The sequence below is a fragment of the Diadema antillarum genome, unplaced genomic scaffold (genome assembly GCF_040938485.1).
Source record: "Diadema antillarum isolate AM-2024a unplaced genomic scaffold, OU_Dant_1.0 scf00000057, whole genome shotgun sequence".
Lineage (NCBI taxonomy): Eukaryota > Metazoa > Echinodermata > Echinoidea > Diadematoida > Diadematidae > Diadema > Diadema antillarum.
In genome coordinates, this window is record NW_027270946.1 from 1,018,350 (window position 1) to 1,041,433 (window position 23,084).

Consider the following 23,084-nt stretch of genomic DNA (forward strand, 5'->3'; position numbering starts at 1 on the left):
CAACAGATAAGAGAGACAAAAGTTTGAGGCTGCCAACATTCATACATCAAAATCAGGGAGATACTTGAATGAAGAGTTCCTTTCCAAAAGGAGCTACACGCACTTTTGATGGTAAGGGGGGAAAAAATGGATTTCTATTTCCTCCACCAAATTCCTGCATGTTCTGATATAGTATAGAGTTCTGGAATATATTTTGGTCCTTGAGCAGAGAAACCACTACTCTGAAAAATCTTAAACAAATTACACTGAATAGTGTTGATGACATAGGAGCCTCACATATTTCAGAAATGTAGCAGTGTAATTCCATTACAATACCGCTTACTTATAAGTTCACCTGTGTAGAATCTATGCATGCCTTCTTCTTTTGTTCTGCTTCCTTCAGCCCCAAGTCATGCATTCTTGTGGTGAGGCTGCCATGTCATCATCCTTGTTTATTGCAATTTGTTATAAATTTTGAAAACACTCTTATTCCTTACCCCAATCACTATAAATTCTCAAACTCTGTACTCAGTATAACTGATTTATAGTTGTTCAAATGTAAAAGTCTGAAAATCATCCGGAGGTCTCCTGTAAGCCATTCTATACGGGACCCTGGTGGCCTGCGTATTAAGTCTATGGGCATTTCAGAATTCAGCATGGGACAAGTTACTATCACAGACCTCCCAACCTTTCCGCTTTTGGCGGAAAATTTCCGCTTTATTTTTCTTTTTCCGCTTTTCCGCTTTTTTCTATTATTTTCCGAAAAAAAAAAAAATAGTAATAAATAAATTAGTGAAGAATTACAAGTCTTTGACGATAGCTGGCAGCATTCATATATTGAATGCGGAAGTGAGATTGCGATATACAGTACTAGTACGTACACACGCTGCATGCACTGCATACACATACGACGTGTGTGCACATGTGCATAGCTTGTGTGCACATGTGCATAGCTTGTGTACGTTGATCGCACGGAGATGCCTCGATATCCGACATCATTTTCCTAACAGAAGGCCGTCATTGATCCCGACGATGCTCTAAAAAGGACAAAATCATCACTTGTAAGTAATTTTATGATGTGTATTTTCGATACTGATGTTTGTTCGTTGTGATTTGAGCGATGTGATTACGCCATAACTGATATTATCGAGCGAGTGCAGTTGCAGCTACCTTCCTTCCAGCGGCGGCTGGAGTGAAACCCCGCTCACCCAGCGGGCCCGTCGCGCAGCGTTATGGTGTTTTGTACGGCCACGGGTATACCACCACAAAATGTTGATACTGCTCTTTGATATAATGGATATTTTAACACTGATCATGAATTGATTAATCCAACTATGTTATTAAAAACAAAGCGTTTTTCATGTTTGTTTGCTTGGTTTTTTTTTTTAATGCGGCATAATCGTGATATACTCCCCACCGCTGCGTGTCCATCATACTAAATACAACCCTACCTAACCCTATACCCTAACCCTAGTCCACGGGTGCGCGCACACTGCGGTGGGGCCTATGGTTGGGACTATGTCACGATTATACCTTTTAATGCAAGTAGCAATAAAAGGATATTAACTAAATCATATTAATGCTAATTTAAAAGAAAAATAACATTTTAATTTGTTTAGTTAGCCCAGCCTGGCCTATTTGCAGGACCTCATTTCTTTCTCATTTCATTTAATTTTCTTTTTCCACATGCAGTTCTTGAAGAGAAGATAACTGTTGGACATCATGCCAAAATCAAAACCACCATCCAAGGAAAAGAAGCAATATCAGCGCCAACGCTATATATCAAAATATCACGAAGAATGGCCATGCCTTGGCCCATCTACAGTTGGTGAGAGCTATGCTCATTGTAGTTCATGTGGATCAGATTTTTTGATCAGCCATGGAGGACGTGGAGATTGTGCTAAGCATGTATTGTCACAGAAGCATGTGAGGTTGGTCAACGCTGCTCGTTCCACTCCTAAACTGACAACATTCAGCGCCCTCAATGAGAAAGTTGATGTGACAAATGCAGAGGTATACATGACAGAATTTTTAATTGAGCATAACTTGCCTCTAGCTGTCTCCGATCATGTGGGGCCACTCTTGAGAAAGATGTTTCCAAGCAACAATGTGGCCAAGCAGTATCGCTGCGGTCAAACTAAGACACGATCGCTTGTTCGGACTTTAGCGAGAAATGCAGAGAGTGGGATCATAGATGTGATAAAGAGTAATCCATACAGCCTTGCTACAGATGGCAGCACTGACATTGAAGACTTCAAACTGTACCCTCTGGTCGTGAAGTATTTTGATGAATCCCTTGGACGTTTCTGTACCACATTGATGTCTATGGTTGAGATTAAAGAGTCTACTGCAGCCAAGATTTTTGAAGGACTGGATCAGGAACTATCCAAAAGAGGTGTCAGCTGGAACAACTGTTTGTCATTTGGTGCTGACAATGCGAATGTCATGCAAGGTACAAAGTCTGGATTAGCATATCATCTGAAACAAGCACATGAAGACATCTACATGGTTGGTTGTGCATGCCATTTGATGCACATTGCAGCTGAAAAGGCGGCTAAATCTCTGCCAGTGAACATTGAGGACCTGCTCGTGGATGTTTACTTCTACCTTGAGAAAAGCAGTAAGAGGAAGTCAACATTGAAAGAATTTCAATGTCTTCACAATGTAGAGGTACGGAAAATCATAAAGCATGTGAGCACACGATGGCTTTCCTTAGGTGTGTGCATCAATCGACTTCTTCAGCAGTGGCCTGCATTGTTAGCTTTCTTCAAGAAGGAAGTGTCTGGAGCTGCACAGACAGGAAGCACAAGGAAGAGAAGTGCTGGTCCATGTTCTTCATCATCAGCACCTGCCAAAAAACCTAAATCAACTCAACCTATCACATGGAGAAAAAAGACCAATGCAGGAGTTGTGTCATATGCATCGACTAGTACATCAACCACAGTCGCATCCTCTAGCACATCCAACCAGGAAGACCTAAGGAAAGGAGCTGCTACTTCTAAGCAGGTTAGCACTGGTGTTACCAAGGGAACTGCTACTTCTAAGCAGGTTAGCACTGGTGTTACCAAGGGAACTGCTACTTCTAAGCAGGTTAGCACTGGTGTTACCAAGGGAACTGCTACTTCTAAGCAGGTTAGCACTGGTGTTACCAAGGGAACTGCTACTTCTAAGCAGGTTAGCACTGGTGTTACCAAGGGAACTGCTACTTCTAAGCAGGTTAGCACTGGTGTTGCCAAGGGAACTGCTACTTCTAAGCAGGTTAGCACTGGTGTTACCAAGGGAACTGCTGTTGTGAAAAGCAAACCAGCTCAACCTCCCATATCATTTTTTGCAAAGAATCCATTGGTAGTAGCTTCAACTGCTGCATCCACAAATAAATCTAAAGTGGAATCACAGAGAAAGACATTCAGAGTTGATTCCAGCAAGGTAGCATCTTCAACTAAATCTGTGCAAGGTGCAAAGAGGAAGCAGACAGATGCAAGAGGAAAAGAGGAGGCTAGAGAAACTGAAGGGAAAACAATTGACTCTAAGCCATTGACAAGACCTCAACGAGTTGTGAGAGTACTCAGTGCAGAGAGTACAAAGCTTTACTGTCTGTTTTTATCTGCATCCACACCAGTTTTTGAGAAGGCAAATGTAACATTACAAAAAGATGCTCCATGCATACATGTGATGAGGAGTGTGCTTCTAGATCAACTGAAAGCTCTGTTCCTTCGGTTTATCACACCTGCTGCAATGAATGCATACAAAGACAACTTGTATGAGCTTCCATTTGATGAGAGAGTGCATCAGAAAGATGATGAAGACTTGTTTGTTGGGGCAGCAGCAAGAGAGTATTTGCAAGCAAGTGAGATGATTGACACATCAGCCTTCTTCAAGTCTGTGCGAAGTTACTACACTTCAGCTGCACAATATATGGTGAAGAAGTTCCCATATAAGGACCCTGTCATCTGCCATGCAGAGGTTGCAGATGTGAGGAAAAGAGAGGATGTAAACTTTGGGAGTGTCAGATACTTTGCTGAGAGATTCAGTTGCCTTGGTGTGAACTCCAGTCAGCAGATGGACCAGCTGGAGGAAGAGTTCTTAGCTTATCAAGTGGATGATTTGCCCAAAGAAGTGGTTGACTGCCCACATGCTGATCAACAGTGGCATTTGATTGGACAGCTCAAAGATCTGAACATGAAGATTAAGTACCCTTCTCTCTCAAAACTTGTGAAAGCAGTCTTAGTACTTTTCCACAGCAATGCTGATTGTGAGAGAGTGTTTAGCTTTGTGACCAAGGCAAAGACAAAATTCAGAGCCAGTATGACCACTGAAACACTAGGAGACATTCTTATACAGAAGTACTACATGCTCTCCAGAGGTACAGTGTGCTATGAGCAGACACATCCTACTGCATTGCTCCAGCAGTGTAAGAAGGCAACCTACAGAGATCTTCAGGAACAAAAAAAATCAGAGGAGGAGGTTGCTGGTACCTCTGGTTCAAGATAAGATTGGTATGGATTTCAAAATAGTGTATCCTTTCGTTCAGATAACAATTTATCTTTTCAGGTTCTGTTTTACCTTAGACTACATGGAAACCACTAAATGCTGTTGTGTTTTTTTGTTGCATTTCTAACCCTTTTCATGGTTTTTCCCCCTCTCTTTAGGTTCTCCTGGATTTTTAAAAATCCAGTTTGAAACTTCTTGAAACAATCCCTTAATTGCATGTCAATGTACCCAACATCAAGATATGTGTTGGGTAGCTGCATGATGCATCTTATTGTATCTCAAGAAGCCAGGCATTTCGCGACGTGACACAAAGTTTGATGAGCCGCGCAAATCATTAGGAATTTTGAAATTCAAATGTTGGGAGGTCTGCTATCATTCATATGCTGTCTTCACAAATACCACTCAAATCAATGATTGTCTCACCAAGATTTTTGCAGTCTTGGCCAGGACTTGAGCCATATTCCTGCAAATCACAGGAGAGCGAGATGACCTCAAGGCGGTCCCAGCTACATGTATTGCAGATGACCTTTGAACTTCCAGATACATGACCGGTCAGTGAAAAGGCCTAAGGTGAAAACAGAGTAATGAAGCAATATGTTTTAAATTGCATGTGCATATGTATGTGTTGTCATCATCTTTTTTTATTTGAATAAGATGAAATATGCATGGGAAAATGCCAGTTGACAAGTGTACATAAATCCAGAGATAGTTTCACAGACGATCTAGCAATAAGACATTCACTTTTCTGTCTCTGATTAAATATTTCCCACGCTTAGAAACCAATTTGTATTCATTGATTGGTGTTGTGTTATGAAGCCTGAGGAAGCTTTCCTGTTGTTAGGATCAACCTTTGTTACAAGGGTTTGTACAAAAGTAGAATATGAATGGTAAGCCTGTTTCTTCATAGATCTTGGTACTGTCAATTCTCAGCCTGGAACACTCAACTCCTGCCTCTGATCAAAGAACAGGGAGATGTTTTTACCATCAAAGTTTTGTCATTTTGATACTGGATACACAAAAATTGACTAAAATAGGACCACCACCCTATGCAGATTAGAAAATACACTCATGCACAGTGAAAACGTTCCTGCTTCCATTATGCCATTCAAAAACACATCTTGAAGACAAAAATCATATTTCGGTTAAAAATGAGAAAAATTGCACACACTTAGTATGCTATACGAAATCAAATGCAAGACAAAAAAACATTTGTGTTAAAAAAAAAAAAAAAAATCTGCTTAATATCATAAAAAAACGTATCAGGTGGCAACTGCCAATATCTAGCCTTTTGGTACATGAATTCTTACTTAGTTCTGACTCTGGTAACATCGATGCATTCAAATCATACAATTGCAACCTACAGAAAATTCGTGCAAATAATTTTACCAGCCCCTTTATGTTTTATAGGATATCTTGATATGTCTCTTGTGGTCTCGTCACTTATAGTGACAAGATGCCCAAAGTCTCACCTTGGCCATGGCTGTCAAGATAGTCTTGGTGTCAGATTCAAGTTCCGCCATGAGAGCTTTCATGTCTGTCGTAGCATCCTCCACCACCTTGTTACACAGAAAAAAACAATCACAGGGTGAACCCGCAGATGACAGATGAGAATCGGTAAGTTAAAGGACAAGTCCATCTTTATAGACATGTGGATTAAGTGAATGCAGCAGTATCAGCAGAACACATCAGTGAGAGTTTGAGGTAAATCGGACAATCCGTTTAAAAGTTTTGAATTTTTGAGTTGCTGCTCAGTCACTGCTGGATGAGAAGACTACTACAGTTTGTGATGTCATGTGTAGAATGATATAGAGAAAATTCAACATATTTTCACTTTTCTCGCATAATAAAAGAACACGCAACTTGCCTCTTTCAGATAGAAGGCAGGGGAAATAATATTACCCTTAACATATGTCAATGACAAGTTGAGAACATTTGCACTTTAAAAAAAAATAATAAAATTTTGTGAAATTCTCTTTACATTTTCCTTTACGCATGAGACATCAAACACTGTAGTAGTCTTCTCATCCAGTAGTGACGGCGCAAATACTTTAAAAATTCATAACTTTTGAACGCCTTGTCCGATTTTCCACAAACTTTCACTGATGCGTTCTACTCATATTGCTGCATTCATTCGATCCACAAATATATGAAGGTGGACTTGTCCTTTAATTTATCTCATATCATGATCCGACCTTCATAGGATAATAGTAGACACAATAGTCTAAGCTTATACCAATGCTCCAAATGCAGCATTACAAATTTTATATGCTTTTTACTTAGTGAACAGTTCAATATATTCTCTAAGCTGGCATAATGCACTGCAAGCATCCAACCATTCAGACAGATGAATGAATCCCCTGATGACTGGTAACTGCAACGGACATTCCATACAGCAGCTGTGTCACAAAGTCAACGGCTTGTCATTGAAAAACACACTCTCATAACAGCTACAACTGAGTATGCAAGCGCAAATGGCTATATGCAGCAACCCAAAGCTGACCACACTGGATTGGAAAGTACCTCCTGACAACAACTGACCAAACATGATTTCAGGAATGTGTTTAGGAGAAATATGACTAAACTTTTTCATTCAGACTTTGAAAAAACAACAACTCTAAATTACCATGAAAGGTGTTCAGAAATATGTTAACCCGTTGAGGACGGACTGATTTTGCTACAACATGCATTTCCCATAGACACCTGCCCGAGTATACTCGGGACTCGTCCTCAACGGGTTAATAATTCAAGTTCTTCTAAATGTGAAAGCCAATCAGAGTCACACAAACGGTGATATTTCACCTCTCTGATGCAGCTCCCAGGGAGGACGTCATGAAACTGATGTAGGAGCAGACGGCGCCATTTGGCCGAGATGTGGCTCTGACGTGGAACCTCACTTCCCTGGAAGAGCGTTAAGAGGAACTCCACCAGACGAAATTTGTTCTCTAGCTGACGATTCAGTTTTTTGATCTGGGGAAAGGTAGGGAACAGACATACATACTATCAATATGGAGGAGGATGTCAATTGCTGGTGGATTTATCCAACAAAAATGATTCAAGCAAAAACCATACGCTCTTACATACACATCAAGCCATACATTCCATTCTGAGCAAACGTTACCTAGGTGTTTGAAGGATACAGGTTTTTGCTATGCACTAGAAAGATTCAATCAGGTCTAGAAGGCCAGTGTAAAACCAGAAATGTTCGCATGCATTTTAATTTCGTGAATTTCACAAGTAAAGATTTGTGAAATCAAAATGCAAGTGAAAGTTCTCACCTACACAATATGCATCGAATGCCAGTGGCAATTCGCAAAAATTTCATGCCGCAAGAAAAGGCACTTGGCTTGAATTCACGAAAATTTCAAGCCGCAAACATTTCTTGCTTTACAGTATTAGAGACAGAACAGACTAGATTTAAATGTAGAAAAAAGTCCTTAAGTTATCTTTACTTTTAGAAACCTCACCCCCACAAAAAACAAAACAATAACAGCGAAACAAAACCACTCTACCTCTGCCTGTGTGGTGAACGTTCCTTGATGGAGTTCCAGGTACAGCTCCCCCTGCCACATACACAGCTGGTCTGACTCTGCCTCGATGGCTTCAAAGAAGCTGTCAGGGGTGGAGGGCTTAATCCTGGGGATGCCGTTTGTGTCTCTCAGTCTCTTCATTCTCTCAAGCATGTCCTTTCTGTGACAAACACACAATTCTTTCTTTCTTCTTATGCTTGTCAACGATAATAGTTTCATGCTTTGCATCGATGCTGAAAGAATACAGCACGAGTAACGCATCAGTCATTTTAATGCTCTGCATCAAGTGATGCATCAAAAAAATGAACAGGAGGTAACAATTTTCCTGGATGGTTTGTGTCCAAATTACGGATAGTTAGGTTTAGTTACAGTTACTTGTGTAAGTCTGCATCTATTGTGACTCCCTGTGAGACTTTTAAAAATTCAAAATTTTGCAGGCTTGGTGCCAAAATTTTGCATGTTACTGTGGATAAATCACAGATAGTTAAATCTACTTACGACCCTGCGGATGCCTGTGTCCATGCTAAAGTCCACTCATCTGTATCTATCCGTGACAAATATAGCTCAATGTAAGCGACTATTTGACTGGGGCTTACGACTTTGTACATCAATGGAATACTTTGCTACTTTGCCCCTCCCGAGAACTGTTAAGTACCGGTACTCAAGTATATCATCAAAACAAAAGATCAGACTGCTTAAAGTGCCACAGAGAAAGTTGCTATCACAGTTAAATCCTTTACGAGCCTAGCTGCAAAATCAAACAACATAAAATTGTTTGGCGATAAAAGAAAAAAGAAAAAAAATGAAACATCAAATTGCCTATAGTGGATGTTAGGCATTAAGAAAGTACAAATTCCACTGGTGCTTTTAGGAAACGTGATTTTACTCACGTGGGACCTCCTCCACCATCTCCGTGTCCATAAAGCATCAGGCTGTGGTTCACTCTCCCCTTGTCCTTGTTGTTCCTTGAATTCTTCAGCACCTAGTCAAAGTTACCAAATTTTAAAGAGACTGTTATGGTTAGCACCCTTCCAAGCAAGAATCCCAGAAGGCAGGCATGTCTGTAATTCCACTCCGTCTATATATCAACTTTGAGTAATGGAATCAAATTAAATGAAAGAAATGGCAAAAGTTTCATTGAACTGGATTTGTAGGTTCACTTTTTTTCCCCAAACAGTGATGTTAGTTGCAACGGGATAAGATGCAAAGATGATGGCATGGCCGCACAAGTCTTTGATCAACATGCATACAATTCTTTTCAAAATGTCTTCTTTTTGAGAACAAATAGAAGAGAAGAACTTGAGTCAATAAAATCAAATCATTGCAGTTTTGTAAAAGCCTTTATAGTAATGATTTCTAGGGGGTATAGGGTTTTAAGTTGCTATGTTATAGTCCAAACATACAAGTTTAGCAATGACTTTCTTTAAACAGGAAGACTCGCAAATTCAGCACAAAGGGAAGATCAAAGCATGTTAGGGCATTTTTACTTAATTATATGATCAGCTGGAAAGTATCTCACCTCTTCAACTTTGACATTTGCCCCATAGGTGTCTGTGGGTGGGAAGTGTGCCAGGCACTTGGTACCATCTATGCCTTGCCACCAAAAGGTATGGTGCTGTACATGAAGAGGAAACAGAAGGTCTTACATCGGACCTTATTTTCAACACATAGATGCAGTCTAAACATGCACACCAAAAATATGAAATGGCTCGCATACAGGAATATTCATGAAATATGGGACCATTTTGTTAAACATTGTATTTTCATCATGTGATATCGATGAACTACAATTCTTTCTCTCACTGTAACATACATTGTGAAATGTGTAGGTACAGCCGAGAATTTAACAGGGCCACATATTGGTATTGCAAGCTCACAGATTTGATTCATCGCAGCAGCAGTGTGCCTCACAGTAAGTTGTAGAAAAGACTGATTCACTCCAGCAGACTGATGGTTGTATCATTAATTCAACACAAAGTATCCCTCAACGAGGAGTAATTCAGTTGATTTTGTAAAATACAAAATTCATTCTCGTATGTATGTCATACAAATATTGCATTACTCGTGCTAATTATTTCATCCCTGTACTAGCTAGCTTTTTTTCCTTAGTTTGATATATTTCAAACAAATCTACAATGTATTGCAACATTATTTCTCTATATCTTTTATGCATTTTCCATTTTCCCCCAATAACTGTTATTACCTGGAAAATTATTCTTCAGAATGTGAAGATAAAAATATCCATGGATCACAAATGTTCATTCTCTCTCACTTTCTTGTGTCTTCTTCTTCATCTTCTTTTTTTCCCCCAAACTTACAGGAAATTTGTTGACGAGGCTCCAGCTGAGCTTCTGGGTCACAAAACGTTTGATTCCTGCACACGCCATGATCTGTGGGAGCTGGGCCGAGTAGCCGAATGTGTCTGGCAGCCAGAACTACAGGAACGTAATGAACAGCAGAATCTTTGTAGTGGCAGTAACATAAGAATTACGGAGAGCGATACACAAGAGGATGGAGAGAAACAGACAAGAAGAGAAAACGGATCAAAAGTGGAGAGAAAATAAGAAAAAGACTGAACATGAGAAGAACAAAAATTAAATATGAGACAAAAAATCAAAACAAGGAGAACCACAGAGAAAAGAGGAAGGAAAGCAGAATTTTGTTGGTGAAAAGAAAGTACCACTCTCCACAAATGGAGTGACCACTTGGGAGCACTCACTGATTATGAGATGTGCCAGGCCAGTGATATTTTTGTGCAACAACAACAAAATATCCACTCTAATGTAGCCACTTTATATAATTTGACAATTCAGAGTGAAATCTTTACTAAAAAAAAAAAAAAAAAAAAAAGATTGTACAAATCTCAGTGTCTGTCCACTGATCATACAACCTGCTTGTCAAATTCAAGGTAATCACTGTAATCACAGTCATTTTGTGTGTTGTCAACAAATGAACAACACTGAAGAGATACCACTGAAACTTTTCTGAGTCTAACAAATTGATTTGAATAGATAAACCTCTATTGTGAAACATCTTTTTAGAAAATCCATATTTGATGAAATGTGCTGCTGTTTGTTTCTCACACCTCTTTGCAATAGCTGCCAAATTCTTCTTTGTAGAACCTCTGTCCATAGAGAAGCTGTCGCACAAAGGATTCCCCACTGGGCAGATTTCCGTCCATCTCCACCCAGCATCCGCCAACAGGAATGAAGCGCCCTCGCTTCACCATGTCCTTGACCCTCGAGTACAGTGATGGGTAGTTGGTTTTCACCCATTCAAACTGCTGAGCCTGGGAGGTTGTTCAACAGATAATGCAATATTGGAGCCTTAGTGCTGTTCATGTCACAGATATCTGTTCTGAAAGACACGGGTTACATTTTGATCTCTGCTTATCACGTCAACTTTGTGGATTAACTTAACAGAAATCAATGTGTCATAAACTTGTATGAGAATGCAGAGTACCTCGAACAAGCACAAACACCTATACAGATATCTGGAGCCAGTAAAATGAGTACTATCACTTTTTGAGCTTTATCATGTCATTACTGTTTATGACATTTTTCCTTCATAATGATTTCCTGTCTCAAACATACATGCTCTGATGATAGAAATTGAACATACTGCTTTTCTAAAAGAAACTGAAAAAAATTTCAACATATACATTTTTATTTATTCTTTTTATTTTTTTTTTTATTTATTTATTTATTTATTTATTTATTTATTTATTTATTTATTTATTTACTTCTTTTTTTTGGGGGGGGGGAGGAATGATTTCAGAAACTCTACATTCGTCTAATCCAAGAACAGCTATTACACTTCACATCTTACCACCCTTCTAGCATATCATGTTTCTGTAATTGTCCTTTTAAAAATCTTGATTTTTCAGTTTCGTTTTATACAATACATACATTTTGGTCTATTTCAAAGCATACAGTCTTCATGCTAGCAATTTCTCTTTGTCATAGAGTCAGGGTACACAAATATTGAGTTCACATTATAGCAATGCTTGCCCACTAGCTACCATGCTCTTTATCCTGATTGAATATTCTCACTTAACTTTACAAGAAAACACACATTTTTGCAGATCAGATTACCTGTGAAAATATAAATGTGAAGTCCTCATAGTCCTCCATCAAGCGCAGCACATTGGCCCAAGTTCTCGCTACTTTCCTCTTTGTCTCAGCATATGGCCACAACCAGGCTAAACAATGGTGAGGAAGAGAAAGTATTGAGGCACCTACATCCTCATTTAAGAAAAAAAAAAGCTGTCTTACTTGATATTCAAGTAAACCTTTCATATTTCACAACACATTGAATATTTCATGCCAGACACTCGTATCCTTGATGAATAAGCACTCTGGAACATTCTCATTGTGGATTATTTCTTGATGCATTCCATATCATGGGAATGTCTGCTCGATACATTGTAAGCGTATGGTTAGCACGTGGACATATCAATAATTTAAATATGCATGGTCATTTCTGGATGGCAGCAACACAGCTATCTGTGCTCCTTGTACAGCAATCCTATACTATAATACTCGAAGTTGTTGTTGTTGTCGCGGCCTTATGTATTTCCTGTTTTATTTCGGCGTTGCTGGTTTCTCTATCTCCTCCCGAGCCGTCGGCTCCGGGCAGTTGCGACCGGTGCCGTCGGCCGCAGGAGAGTATCCTACATCGAATGGTGTGGGTTTTGTCCCCTCTCCACCTCCGTGTCGACGTCGAGGACGAAAAAGAAAAATTAATTAGCTACATGCATAATGCATTTTTGTGCGTGACGAAAGAGCCGAGCGTTTCAATATTCACGGAACCTGCGCTGGCCTCCTGCTTTCTCGATCTTCCATCTTTTAGCTTGCAGAGACACTGGGGGATACTACAGATGATGGTGCAGCGAAATCTCTGACATCTTCCGGCGGACGCGCACGCACACACACAATGTACCTCGCAGAACTCTATACACACTCTACACTGTGTGTATATAGTTCTGTGATGTACCTTTGCCTCCGCCTGTTACGTGTACTGAATGTATTGACGATGGTTTCACGAATCTGTGTGTGCGTGACATGGACTACAAGGGCATTTACGTACAGTTCGCCATTATTGGCGTCCCCAAATGAAAACAACGAACGTTGGTTATGTAATTGTATTTTGCACAACTGCAGAATACTATATGCAGCTCAGGTACGTCATTTAGTTTGCTCGCCGTTTGCTCTCAAGTCCGGTGTCATTGTACGCAGACTGTTTAGGACGCGGCTAAATATATTTGCCGATCGTACCCTTACATATCAGATTACACGCGCAGCTGTGTCCATTCGTTTACTGCAGAGCTGCTGTAATCATACATCTTCATAAGATGAGCGGACGTAGAGGAAAACCTCGCTTTGCCGACCGCCTATTTTTAAAATTGCAAGTGGAAATAGAATGTGTGGTTCTATGGTCTATCAAACCAAGTTTTGGTGACAAAAAAAGAGGGAGCAAATGAAGACGAATGCAGTGATGTATATTCTTCTTTCTTCCATAACATGGGAAAAATATTAAAGAAAAAAAATACGAGGTCGTGAGAACCTACTCCCACGGGTGCCTATTAAACCTGATGACTATGATCTCCCCCTCCCCAAATAATAACAATGATGATAATAATAATAATAATAATAATAATAATAATGATAAGGATAATGATAATAATGATATAATAATAACAATAATAGGAGCAATAATTGTAGGCCTAATATTAATTATGATAATGTACAATCTGAAGCAGATGTAGTTCTATATTGATATGATATATCAAGCCAAGTTTTGGTGATTAAAAACAACAAGGAGGGAGCAAAATTATGAAGACGAAAATATCTTATTTTTCTCTCATAACGTGGGGAAAAGAAACATGAAAAAAAAAACACAAAACAAACCGAGGCCTTGAGACCAGCCGTGGATTCCCGCGGGTGCCCGCGTGGATGCAAGAGCAGGGGGTAATCAAAGTCATAGTGTTAATATCTTCCCGTTTCAACGGGAACAACCTGTGGGCAGAACTTTCGGGGAATCTCATTTGCGTTTTTGGTAATTTTTCCCTGAATGTTTTTGTTTTTTGCCCTGCGGAGGTGGAAATGTGTGTGTGCGTGAGGGGGGGGAGGGGTGAGGGGCAACAAGACAACTGTTGGACTTCAACGGGTGCAAATAACCCCTCGAAACTCAAGTTCTATAATAAAAGCAAGTAGTGGCGGGAATGATCCCTACCAATGGACCGGATCGCCTGGCATATACTACAAAAAATGTATTATAAAATTTCTGGGAAGGGTGGTCATTTAGAAGACAGCACAATTAACGAAAGAATGAGAAGACTTTTCTTTTTATTTCTTCAATAAGAATGTGCAAAATCGTATTATGAGAAAAAAAAAATAAAACCCCTCAGACCCGTGGATTTCCACGGGTGCTGCTAGTTTTGATATATAATAGCCATGTGAGAAAATTCCTCTAAAATACCACTGGCATTGCACACAGTACAGTTTATCAGTGAAAATCAAAGAGTTGAGTGATAATCGGAATAATACCGGAATCAATGTGCGCGTTGCCGCAGGCGTGGATGTTGTGAACTCCATCCCCATTCCTCTGGGCGAGGAACTTCTGGCATATTTCCCTGGCAGCGACGTAAGTCTCCAGCTTGTCCGTGTCACAAGCATTGACCATTTTGTTCACTGTGTAGAGAGCCTGGAAGCTTCGTTGGTCATCTTCGGGAATGTTCTGCCATAATTTCAGGTAATGACAAGAAGAAACGGTGACTAGAATGGAAAGAATACAGCTTTAACTCTTTATGTGCAACGTTTGCACGCCTGACTCAGTCGACGACGTGCCAACTTCACATATTCTGCTCAATCACACAAACCTGTTTAAAACGATCAATAAAACGCCAATTGCTGCAGTACAATGAAAGCATTTCTTGCGATTCCATTCCTGTTACATGTAGTTTGCATTTTAGGTGGTGATTGACTATCAAGGGGTGTTCCTTAATGGAATTGCCAGTACATTTTAAGTCTCTGTCGCTATTTTGTGAGCAGAAGTCATGCCTCTTATACAATAACGTAGTTACTGCTCATTACAAAGAAAACCAATCATAGATTTGTCGTACAATTTACATCAGAGCAAATCTTGACATATTCTCAACTACTTTGCTCATGATAGGTCCAGATAACAGAAATCTACAAAAGTTTCAAGGATTTAAAAAACACAACATTTTCCCAAGGCATGACTTCAACATATATTGCTATTTCACAATAATGTGGCACACAGGGAGTTTACACCAAGACACATAGAGAGTTAATATTAAAACAATATGTAATCATACCATTTGTGAATGACACGATTAGCTGGGGAAATAGAGATTTTTAAACATCATGATCATTGGCTGATTAAAAGCTAACAAACAGATCATCATTATCATCCAAATCACATAATATGGCTATGAAAGAGCAGATCGGTGTCAGTACTGGACCAGGTGAAAATTGAGCACTTATACAAATCAAGAAAGCATGGTGCAGAGCACCGCATGGGCATTTGACTTCACACAATTACCAAGACATATCAAGTCCTAATCCTACACAAAATCATGCCAATGTGCAATCAACAAAGTTTAAAGACTAAAAGCAATCACATTGTACGCCCACTTTTTAAAAGCCTCCTATTCTTCTCTTATTAAACATGAAGGCTGTGAAACTATCCTACAGCATTCATAAAATTTTCACAACTCCTCTTACCTTGACAATATCGATCAGTGTCTCAACGTCCATCATCAACTCGTAGGCTTCTCGATTAAAGACAGCAATCTCCGCCTGGCTGAGGGTGAAGGTCCTATCCAGTGCTGGTGGTCCAATCAGACCATTTCCGGCTCCAAACATGGAGTTGCATGCCATTTCGATATAGAGAGTCCCAAATCTGTGACACAGAGAGTCATACAAGGAGACAAGTAATGCCTATGTGTAGAGAGTCTTCTAACATCTACATACCACAATATGGAACAGATGTATCAGGATTAAATTCATTTGAGGCATCCAGAGAAGTGGTGGGAGTGTACTTTGTTGGTAAGTGTTCAAAAGCACTGACAGAAAGACTATGCAAAATGAAAGTAGCAAAAAAACAGCTAGTATGTTTTGAAATCCCTTGAGCAGACTTGCACAGTAATTTGTGTAAATAGATAATTGTGACTCATTGCAAATGATGAAAATCCAACTGCTGATGTTTGATGTACATTACAGTGTCTCTTGAAAGCAGTTAGAGGTTTCTTGCTTCTTTGAGTCATCAAACTGCAGCTAGTCTAAAGCTCTTTGCCTGTAGATTCATATTGATAGGATAGGTACTGCTTTAGATATGAGAAATTACAAATAAGTGGGAATTAACCGCTCTGTGCAATCAAATGCAGGGAAACTGCGAGATTTAATTGGAACCATTAATTGAATACTGTATCATTCAGAAACCAGAAATACACAGGGGACCTCTTAAGCACTCACCCTGGGGAGTCAGGTGTGTGTTTTCTGGTCAGTATGAAGCTGGTTCGGTCATCCTTGTTCAGCCCTTGCAGTGGTTCGCCAGACTCGCTCCACACCTACCATGGACAGAAAACATCAGCTTTCCTTGCAAATGCTTGCTTTAAGCATGCTTGCTTTAAGCTTGTTTATTGTGTACACACACAGTACGAGCAAAAATATATGCAGCATCATGCACAACAGAATGTTTGTAGCTGCACTTTTATCAGTCCTTCCGGGAAGCCTGTTGTGTGTACAGGAATTCAGCTTCAGTAAAGATCTTCGGGTTGAGAAAACTTGGCCCTCAATACTGTAAAAGTAGATATTTTTGCGCCTTTAATTTTTCACGCTCAGCCGGGTAAGAAGATTTTCGCATGTTTTTAATTCTGCGAATAAAGACATCAACTACTGGAACATATGGCAAGCAAAAATGTTTGTGTGCTTTTGTTTTCGCGCTACTTTCTGGTTGCGCAAAATGTGCGAAAATTTCCACACTGTAACAATTTCTACTTTTACAGTAGTAGAGAATTGCTAATGGTCTGGGGTAAAGGATTAACCATATTCTCATTTATAAAATTGCGACAAAAGCGGTGATCACACATATATTTTCAGCCTCAATGTCCACAAGCTCAGCCAGATACAACACTTGACTACACCTTGTGAGGTAAAGGCTTTACCCTTTTTTCCACTAAGATGTCCAGTATCAAAATCTTTGTTACCGATTTTTTGAGCAAAAGCATGCTCTAATCTTTTTCCACAGTGCCATCTTGTATCAAAGTTTGTATGGGATTTTTCTGGCACAGGCACATACTATTTATTTTCTTCAAGAAAAGAGTTTGACATAGGGTGAGGCATCATTCAATTTTGCTGTTTTTACATGGGGACAATGAACGATGAAAGGCAAGTGAGCACACGTTCATACATACGCCAATCAGGGGTCAGTCCAGTGTCCATAGATTGACAACTATGGACCTCATACACAATGGCTACAATCCCACCATCAAACCCCCATTTTACCCTTTTACCTTTTTTATCCCTTTACCCTTTTACCGGTAATACCCACCTCGTCCACATGGCCTTACAATATGTAAGTGTTCTTTACATTGACAAATGTATTAAATTCACACATTCCCCCAGTTATATCCCCGACATATCTGCTATATCATTGTGCTGGGGGGCATTTCATGAAGCAATTTGTCGGACAAAATTGTCCGACAAATTTGCTCTCAGCCAATCAGACGCAAGGATTTCCGTAGCTTGTAACAGTTTGTCAGAAAAATATCCGACCAAAATGCTTCATGAAATGCCCCCCAGGTCTCATCAGAACGTGTGTGCTATTTGTTATATATAACATTGTAACAGCTCACCATTGCCTCTGAGCTGGAGTTCCACAGAAGATGCACTTCTTTGTCTCTCCAGTCATCAGGGATCTCAATCTGGAGTCTGAACCAGTGTGTCGCCCACCTGTTTGATAGAGACCAATGATTAACTTCTTATGCAGTTCACACAATGGGAGGTACCAAATGCAGAAGGCTGTGATTATGAAGTTATGGCATAGTGTTGATAGAGGTGATAAAATCAGTGAAATGACTGCATGAAATGGTGTCAACTACCCTGTCGGTAAACTCACTGGATCGTGTAAGCACTGTCCTATCTCTGCCTATGCCCATTACTCACTGAAAATTTTGATAGCTTTCCTTTTGATTACCTGTGAAGCCAAAGAAAGAAAAAAAAAATATTGTTTCAATGACAGCTGTAAAGATCAGAAGCACATGCAAGGCCCATCAAAATTTCAGTAGTAATGGACAATATTTATGTCATTTCTCTCATTACAGCATTCGCAACATGCACTTAAGACCTTTAACTGAAATCTTCACCTTCCTGTACTTACGTGGGGCCATAGGAAGAGCCTACTGAAACTACATCCACCGGGGAATTCTGGGAATTGGTTGGTGCAGAGCTCCACTCTCCCGTTGCTTCTTGGTAGGTCACTCGATTGTTGACTTTCCTGTGCGTGATGTGAATCGGATGCTTCGCCGGGTACAGCCTGAAATTCACATATATGACAAGGTTCTTAATGGATTCAGTCACAGCAAATATCAGACTTTGAAAACCTTCAATTAGTGGCTCATGGTTAACCACCTTTGATTTCATTACCATTGAAATCTGCAGTGGATGGTATCATTCATCTGACAGTGAAAAATAAACACAAATTGAAATATTCTAAATATATTCAAAGTATTAAAAAAAACAGTGTGATTCAAAAACCACACAATCAAACTAGCGGATAACTTTTGATGAGTGACTCTTGTACGAAATGCAAATATTGCTTGTTTTGAGCAATATGGGACACAAAATGATACAACAAGGCAAGTGCCAAATTGTGTCTCGCCCATTCGCGTACAAGAAATTAATATTTTTCTAACTCCCAGAAGTTCGTTGACCCAACCACGACCTTTGACCTTGTGGTGACCTTCAACTCCCCAAGGGACATCTACCATCCAATTTTGGTCGCAAACGGACAAAGGGATCAAAAGTTATGAGCCACAATCGAAATGCGCCCTCAAAACTTAACATGGGCCCTAAAAGTTTGTTGACCCCTGTCTGTGACTTTTGACCTTGTGATGACCTTCACCTCCCCAAGGGACATCTACCATCCAAGTTTGGTCACAAACGGACAAAGGGATCAAAAGTTATGAGCCATAATCGAAACGCGCCATAAAAACTTAATGGGCCCTTAAAACTTGTTAACCCCTGTCTGTGACCTTTGACCTTGTGATGACCTTTAATTCCCCAAGGGAATCTACCGTCCAAGTTTGGTCACAAAAGGACATAGGGATCAAAAGTTATGAGCCACGATCGAAACGCGCCCTAAAAACTTAACATTGGGCCCTAAAAGTTTGTTGACCCCTGTCTGTGACCTTTGACCTTGTGATGACCTTCAACTCCCCAAGGGACATCTACCATCCAAGTTTGGTCACAAACAGACAAAGGGATCAAAAGTTATGAGCCATAATCAAAACGTGCCATAACAATTCAACATTGGGCCCTAAAAATTTGTTGACCCCTGTCTGTGACCTTTGACCTTGTGGTAACCTTCAAATTCCCAAGGGACATCTACCATCCAAGTTTGGTCACAAACGGACAAAGGGATCAAAAGTTATGAGCCATAATCAAAACGTGCCATAAAAACTTAACATTGGGCCCTACAAGTTTGTTGACCCCTGCCTGTGACCTTTGACCTTGTGATGACCTTCACCTCCCCAAGGGACATCTACCATCCAAGTTTGGTCACAAACGGACAAAGGGATCAAAAGTTATGAGCCATAATCGAAACGCGCCATAAAAACTTAATGGGCCCTTAAAACTTGTTAACCCCTGTCTGTGACCTTTGACCTTGTGATGACCTTTAATTCCCCAAGGGAATCTACCATCCAAGTTTGGTCACAAAAGGACATAGGGATCAAAAGTTATGAGCCACGATCGAAATGCGCCCTAAAAACTTAACATTGGGCCCTAAAAGTTTGTTGACCCCTGTCTGTGACCTTTGACCTTGTGATGACCTTCAACTCCCCAAGGGACATCTACCATCCAATTTTGGTCACAAACAGACAAAGGGATCAAAAGTTATGAGCCATAATCAAAACGCGCCATAACAATTCAACATTGGGCCCTAAAAATTTGTTGACCCCTGTCTGTGACCTTTGACCTTGTGATGACCTTCACCTCCCCAAGGGACATCTACCATCCAAGTTTGGTCACAAACGGACAAAGGGATCAAAAGTTATGAGCCATAATCGAAACGCGCCATAAAAACTTAATGGGCCCTTAAAACTTGTTAACCCCTGTCTGTGACCTTTGACCTTGTGATGACCTTTAATTCCCCAAGGGAATCTACCGTCCAAGTTTGGTCACAAAAGGACATAGGGATCAAAAGTTATGAGCCACGATCGAAACGCGCCCTAAAAACTTAACATTGGGCCCTAAAAGTTTGTTGACCCCTGTCTGTGACCTTTGACCTTGTGGTAACCTTCAACTTCCCAAGGGACATCTACCATCCAAGTTTGGTCACAAACGGACAAAGGGATCAAAAGTTATGAGCCATAATCAAAACGCGCCATAAAAACCTAACATTGGGCCCTACAAGTTTGTTGACCTCTGCCTGTGACCTTTGACCTTGAGGTGTCCTTCATGTTTAGTAAAATGTGTAACTTTGCATAACCACTCTTCCCTCCAAGTTTGATTGAAATCGAAATCCTCAGTAGAGAGTTATTAAAGTTTTTGTAGCATTACGGACAGACGATGGACGGCCGGACGACGGACGGACGGGCGGACAGACGCCGCAGGCGATCCCTTAGTCTCCCCACACCTACAGTGGGCTCGACAAAAACTGCAATGATGAGGAACACATTTTGATCAAGTAAGTTTCATATTGCACAGTTTATTCATTTGCAACAAATGCAAAATATGACAATGTAAGAAGAGGAAAACACAACTTGTTAATATACTCACTTGCCATACAAGTTACAGTCTGTAAAATAGTGGCTGGATATAAATTTTTCTGCCCTCTCTAGTGTACAACGTTTGTCCTTGAAGACCACAGGTGCCACAGATGGCCCAACATTTATCACTTGGCGAACCATTCAAAGAAATTAAAAACATGTACACAATAGACTTATTTCTACAGTAGTCTAAATCTTATACTCTCAGACTGAATAGAAAAGCACGGTGAATACATACAAGAGTTCCAAAGGGAATTGGGGATTTGAGAATGACCACTGTGTTACACCTGAAATACAAGAACAATTTCAAGAGGATATAATTCAAGGCATCACAACAGCAATGTCAATGTGCTGTTATGTTGTTTGCATTTATTATTTTGTTAAACAACATTATGTAGGAAGTTAAGACTGCAGTTCTGATGACCCAAAATCAAATTTTCACTACTAACTTGTTACTTCATGATAAAGTAGTATATCAGTACTATATTTCTACTTCATGAGGCAGTTTACAATATAGAGTTTGTCCATTGGTGATCAACCATTTGTGGGTTTGTCTCTTTTCAACTGTCATCTACACACCCAACTTCAAATTCATAGTGTTAAAGTGCAAAACTGCCAGTATTTTCTCACATTAACTAGAGTAAACAACCCTGTTTGCGGCAGGCTTTGTACAGGGTGCCTACTTGCGGCAGGGGCCACTTCATTCATTGATGAAAGGCCGAATCAGGCGTCACTTCCCATGACATTTAACATGTGCAAGTAACTCCTGCTTGTGTTCTATAGCAGTTCGGGAAACCCACTCACAAGGGGGGCCCCTCCTTATAAGTAACCTGTCCCCCTTATAAGTAACCCCGTCCCCCTTATAAGTAACCCCCGGGGCACCCCTTATAAGGAGTCTCCACGCTTTTTTGCAATGCAACGCGAAAATGAAAGGACTGCGGCAATTCGCTTGATTATGTCCATAAAGCTTCACAAGTTTCCTAGTTACTCACGAAATTTGAGCAAAATCGGTTCGAGGCATCATATCTAAAATCATGGATTTAAATGCGATGTCAAACGACCCATGCGAAAGCTGAAATGCGAGCGATTACTGGCGTGAGTGTCGCCAGGCGCGGCGGCGCGGCAATGCTTGAGTGCAGACGTGGCGACTGAGTACGAAAGTGGGACTAAGCACACGTGATGTTTGTTAGCTGTTTTAATGATGAATGACAGTGCCCCTGCCAGAAATAGGCACCCTTCCGCAAACAGGGTAGGGTTGATTACTCTAGGGTATTGTTTCACCACTTCAGTAATTTCATACGATGACACATTCACTAGACTGCAGACGTAAGATACTCAGTCCAATCAAGGACAAACCTCCTTGGTCCAATGGCCAGCATTTCCATAAAATATTAGTGTTATCAATAATAACATTAAACAAGGTTTTAAGCCTAATATGTACAGAACTAAGCTCAACAAGCTAAGGTCCCGTAAGGAGCTGGGTGGGTGTAAGGTACAGAATTTCTACACCTTTAATATCGACTGTTCATGTTCTTTGTCATTTCATTGTCAGTGCAGTGAGACTTTACAGCAAACTTATACTTCATCATGTGCTTCACTCTATTTCCAACCTGCGACTCAATTTCTATAATTATGTGAATATAGGTACCAGATTATGCACAGGATACCTACTACCCTACCAAGACCAAACTAATATCTTAATACGCGGGACTACACACTACTCACCACAAGGATAGTTCATCATGAGTTCAGTCTTGTTTCACCAGTTCGCAAGCCGGGAATACTTTTTTTTTTTCTGGAGATGCTGTGCCAGCGATCAGCTCTACCTTGATAGTTCTTCAACTATTCGCCTCATTCGTTGTACAGTTTATGGAGTGTATTTGCCTTTAATTATAGCTCCAAACCCGAGGCCCGTGCCATGGATCTAATGGGATTATGCTCTTCGTCACCGCGGGACACCGGCAACCAAGACACGGCGGCTAGTGGATCGCCGGGGCCTACTACCCCGGTGCGCTTCGTGCTGGTGTTGCTGTGCTGTCGCTTCGCGCGGGCCCCGCCGATCGAGAGCATAG

General features: G+C 40.4%; 1 protein-coding gene across 1 annotated transcript in view; it reads right to left on the reverse strand.

Annotated features, from left to right (window-relative positions):
* LOC139715905 (alpha-mannosidase 2C1-like) overlaps positions 1-21,153 on the reverse strand; it is a 35,387-nt gene extending 14,234 nt beyond the window's left edge. The window contains exons 1-15 of the mRNA XM_071627458.1: positions 21,023-21,153; positions 18,402-18,557; positions 17,878-17,974; positions 16,496-16,590; positions 15,746-15,923; positions 14,546-14,735; positions 12,092-12,198; positions 11,083-11,286; positions 10,316-10,432; positions 9,517-9,612; positions 8,888-8,979; positions 7,980-8,157; positions 7,270-7,437; positions 5,940-6,026; positions 4,894-5,035 (exon numbers count right to left, since the gene is read on the reverse strand). Coding sequence (XP_071483559.1) covers positions 4,894-5,035; positions 5,940-6,026; positions 7,270-7,437; positions 7,980-8,157; positions 8,888-8,979; positions 9,517-9,612; positions 10,316-10,432; positions 11,083-11,286; positions 12,092-12,198; positions 14,546-14,735; positions 15,746-15,923; positions 16,496-16,590; positions 17,878-17,974; positions 18,402-18,557; positions 21,023-21,153 — 2,038 coding nt within the window. The remainder of the gene's footprint in view (positions 1-4,893; positions 5,036-5,939; positions 6,027-7,269; positions 7,438-7,979; positions 8,158-8,887; positions 8,980-9,516; positions 9,613-10,315; positions 10,433-11,082; positions 11,287-12,091; positions 12,199-14,545; positions 14,736-15,745; positions 15,924-16,495; positions 16,591-17,877; positions 17,975-18,401; positions 18,558-21,022) is intronic.
* Between the last annotated feature and the right edge of the window lie 1,931 nt (positions 21,154-23,084).